This window comes from Ctenopharyngodon idella, chromosome 5, assembly GCF_019924925.1.
Source record: "Ctenopharyngodon idella isolate HZGC_01 chromosome 5, HZGC01, whole genome shotgun sequence".
In the NCBI taxonomy this organism is placed as follows: domain Eukaryota; kingdom Metazoa; phylum Chordata; class Actinopteri; order Cypriniformes; family Xenocyprididae; genus Ctenopharyngodon; species Ctenopharyngodon idella.
In genome coordinates this window covers 11,377,501-11,382,253 of record NC_067224.1, presented here as the reverse complement: position 1 = coordinate 11,382,253, position 4,753 = coordinate 11,377,501, and the positions used below count along the sequence as shown (strand labels likewise).

At 36.5% G+C, this 4,753-nt stretch overlaps 1 protein-coding gene across 7 annotated transcripts in view; it reads right to left on the bottom strand.

Moving 5' to 3' along the window:
- Positions 1 to 2,757: 2,757 nt before the first annotated feature.
- pho (phoenix) overlaps positions 2,758 to 4,753 on the bottom strand; it is a 36,399-nt gene continuing 34,403 nt past the window's right edge. For all 7 annotated transcript variants that reach the window (XM_051893738.1, XM_051893735.1, XM_051893736.1 and 4 more), the window contains one exon: positions 2,758 to 4,753. This exon is cut by the window's right edge and continues 2,803 nt beyond it. In XM_051893738.1, coding sequence (XP_051749698.1) covers positions 4,011 to 4,753 — 743 coding nt within the window. In that variant the 3' untranslated portion in view covers positions 2,758 to 4,010.

The window sequence follows — 4,753 nt, the reverse complement described above, 5'->3', positions numbered from 1 at the left end:
GTTCGTCTGTCCTCTGTCATACTGCTACGTTACTTTCGTTGCAGAGCTTCAGTGTTCATGTCTGAACGCGGGCTCACGCATGCGTCGTGCTGTTCACGTGACTGGAGCCGGCCAATACAGAGCCGTCCTTTATCATCAGCATAGCAGTAATACCCAAGACCATGGCTGTGTCCGAAATCGCCCCCTATACTCTTAAATAGGGCACTATTTGAGGGGACAGCCATTTGTAGTGGTGTCCGAAACCATAGTGGACGATGTTGAGTGCACTCATTCAATCCCACAATGCACTGCAATAATGAGTGTACCGATGCATGTTCAACGGCTAGAGAATAGCCTACCCATAATGCACTGTGAGAGTCGCGTGCTGAATGAATTCCCGTGTCACGCCAGGAGATGGCGCCCGCAGCTGAATCAATCATCCATTCATTTTCCAAACCGCGCTAGTCCAGTATAATATCATACAGGTATAATTTCCTTTTTAATTGATCATTAAATCGTTTAATTAAGGTTTGTACATGCTAGTTTTCATGGCAGAGTTTAACATAAATATTCTGGAGCTGCCAGTTTGCTACATTTCAAATGATTATTAAACAGCAAGCACAAACTATGCGAAATCGGCAGCCCTTTGGGCGCACTCAGTGTCCGAATTCACTAACTCGTTTCATTCACTCCTTCAAGTGGACTATATTAGTGGAGTAATGTAGGGAATAGTGAATGAGGGTATAGGGGGCAATTTCGATCACAGCACATATTTCCTAATAATCTGCCCACGTGGAGGCATATATGCTAAATGGAGTTGGGCCCAACACTGAATCCTGAGGAACTCCCTGTCAAGCTGGCACAGTATCAGATTCACGATTTCACAGACTAACAAATTGGGCACGATTAGTTAAGTAAGATCTAAACCAAATGAATAGCCAAGATCACAGAATGGTATTTGGTTTCAAAGGTTTCTAACAAGACCAAGATACTGCACACACCAGTATCTGCTGCAGTAAGGAGATTGTTTATGACCCTCACCAAGGCTGTCTCAGTATTAATGCTGCGTTCACACCACCTCGTATTTACCGGAATCTTGAGATGACAACATGTGACGTTATATTCAGAGCTGTTCATGTCGTCGGACTGGGAATTATGCATTTCTATGGCACCACTATCAACGTATAAATGAATCTACAGTGGTCAGGTGGTACAGCGGCCACGTGGTACATGTGGGAGCTTTCAGAAAACTCCCAGCCTACAAGCTATAATTACGAGCTCTACGAGGACGTGACCACTTTTTACAAGCTAGAATCTCGTAATTACAGGAATTACAAGGTGGCGTGAACGCACCTTAAGCCCAGTTCTGAAAAATAGGCCTATAGTTAGACAAATCAGAAACATCACATCCAGGCTTCATAACCCCTTAACGGTCACACCCTTTTTTGGGGAAAAGACCCCAACTTAAATGGTTTTAAATCTTGAAATACTTTGGAGCACAGACTTAAGTTTGGTCTCCTTATAAAGGGCACATTTGGCAGATTATTTTAGAAGTGGGGAAAAAAATGAAATTGAAATAATAAAAAAAAATAGTTTTAATGTTTTAGTTTAGTAAAATGTAAAAAGTAAAAATATGATTTCTTATAATTTATATAAAATATATATTTTACAAAACTGTTTTACAATAAAACTGCAAGAAAATCAAAGCCAAAATCTAAAATCTAATCCAGTTGCGTTTCATTTTAGGTTGATATATATTTTTTTGAAGTATATAATAGCAAACGTCCCACTAGCTGGACGGTGACAGTTAATAGGGTTATGGACTGGTGTAATGGCAGCTAATTTTAATTCTGGATTCAGTGATGAATTCACAATTAGAGTAATATGAGGACTGATTGATGAAAGACAGTTCTTAACAGAAAAGGGGAGTGAATCTAAAATAGTTGTTCATGGACTTAACTGCTCTTACAATAAAGTGAATGCCAACCATTTCAAAATTCAACAAGACTCAGTCATGTTATAAAAAAAAAATATAAAACCAGTCAGTGTTGTTGTATTGACTGCAAGTAATCACAGTAGTGCTGAAATTCATGACAGTAGCACAAATGGGTGTCTTTTATACATCATAAACTTGAACAAATTAATTAAAAATAAACAGAACTTCAACAGTTGCACTACTGCAACACACATTCCTGAATAAACCAATGTGTCTTTGAAACTGGTTTAGTAAATAATTAATTGACTCACTCATACAGTCACATGCCACCAATTACTGGCATAACGACATAACATGCAGAAAGAATCATCTGAAGATCTCCAAACATGGGCTCACTAATTAATAAATTCAAATTCGTGGACTTGAGGTGCTGTTATGAAATACCATTAATATTAGGATTTTAGTGATAGCTCACCAAAATTAAAAATTCTGTCATGATTTACTCACTCTCATGAGGTCCCAAACCTGTATGACTTAATGGCTGACTTTCTTCTGTGGAACATAAAAGAAGTTATTTGGAAGAAATGTTGGTAACCAAACAGTCCTGCTTCCTTATTGATTTGCATGGCATGGACAGGAAACAAAAAAAGATGTTTCTCAAAATATTTTTTCTTATCCACAGAAGAAAGTGGTATATGTGAACTATCCCTTTCAGCCCTCAAAAAAATGAGTTAAACATAAAACAATCATCACATAAAAATATCCCCACTCAAACATTTTTAAAGATTTTGCAATGTAGACATTTTTGAAAAAATAAATAATTAGATGAAAAATAAATTGGATCAGGTCAGTAAAGATGTGTTTATTACATGGGGGAATCCCATTACATTTTATTTCTCTGTACATTACCATTATGGACACTATATGCTTACTCTAAGATCACAATTATACTGACCAAATGTATTGATTCTCTATAAAAATGCTGATTCTGATGATAAAATGGATACTGTGTTCTAGATGACACTGTATAATATGACTGCACAATGAATGAATAAATTGAATTAATTTATTTTTTCTTATTTAAAAGATCCCCAGATCATTGATCATATACATTTCTACAAAACAAAAGGAAAAATAATAAATGTACAGATGTATGTATGTTATTTCAGGAAATATGTTTTGTAAAACAATGAACTACCAAAATACTTTTTTGTATTATTTTATCTTGCTTTAAATGAAATCAAGCTGAGCATCACAAACAATTATCTAAAAATAAATTAAATAAAAATTTGTCCTGAACAGAAAATCTTTTACCAATACTTTTGGCTAATCTTCTCTTGAATGTCAGAGAGGTTAAGATTGGCTTGTTTTTCTTCTGAAGGTCTAAAGGTCTGAGGTCTAAAACCACAACATATCAACCTCTGCATAATTATTTTCTATCATTTTCCTTCTCCTGTGTTCTTTCTTAGAGCTAATACACCATTATTATGAATGAAACTCTCAGTGCTTTCATCTTTTCGTATGTTAGTTGTGCAACAACACATCAGTCTGAGACGCAGATGATTCTCTTGATCCCTCCTTTAGGTTATTCTCTTCATATGTATCATGTTTTTTGTATGACTAAAAGAAATTCCCATTACACTCAGTTTGAACAGAACCTGCTCTGTCATGACACCTTTGCCTCTGCTTTTCAAGTCTTTTGGGTGTGTAATCTCAATTTACCGCTATAGGCGAGTCAGTGTTAGGAAACATGGAGATTTCCTTAATATTATTTTCAGTTTACGCCTTCCTCTTCTTTTTTCGCCTTTGTATTATCTGCAGAAACCCCAGAATCTCACAATGAGGTAATAATGCTGGCCTGTCTGTCTGCATTGCTGTGTTGTATGACTGAGTCAATCCCCTTTGTCCATAATTCTGCTCTATCGTCCAGTATGTGACTTATGCTTTCATTCATTTCCTCACTTTTTTTATCTCTTCAGTTTCTTTGGAATCATCTCAGGTGGTTTCGACATTGAACTCTGAGGCCTTTCAGAAAAACTGCACTGTATGATAAGAACATTCCAAAGTCCATTCACCGCCTACATTTGTGATGCAATCAGAATCTTTTTTTCTTCATCTTCCTCTCGGGTGTTACAGTTTCTCGCATTTGTGCAGCAGAAGAGTTGAAGTCAGAATTGTAATCAATAGAAAAACTTGACCGTTTCCGCTTCTTTTTGTGTTTAGTGTCATTTAATTTAGCTTCTGTATTACTTTCCAAATGTTCAACATCATTTGGCCTTTCTTCAACAGTTTGAGTATTTGATCTATGAGTTACATTATCAAACTGAGACACCAAACTCACATCCAAAGCAAAATCAACAGGTTCATACTGACACTCTTCACTGCCATTCTTCTTTTTCTTCTTCTTCACAGATTTTAATCTAGTTACATTAGGTGAGGGACATTGTTCAGTTTGCTCAGATGTCTGTAAATGCTCAAGGTGATCAGTCTCAATAGCTTCAAAAGTTTCAATTGACAGGATATCTGTAGTACCATTCTCCTCTATGTATGATGTCTTTTTCCTCTCTTTGTCTTTTCTCTTCTTTTTTGTTCTTTTGAGTGTCAGCTCAGTAGTTTGTGACTCATTGAACTGATCCGTCTCAATCGAATGAACACTGTCCACACTATGAGTAACTGCATTAGGCTCTGCATCCTCCTGCTCTTTTATTTTGTGCTTTTTCTTCTTGTTCCGTTTATACTTACTGGACAACGTGTTATCTGAAAGGCCAGATGAATTTGCTTTTTCCACAAGTTCTGCAGTGTTTGTTGACTGTGAGTCTGATACAGCATTTTCCAGTC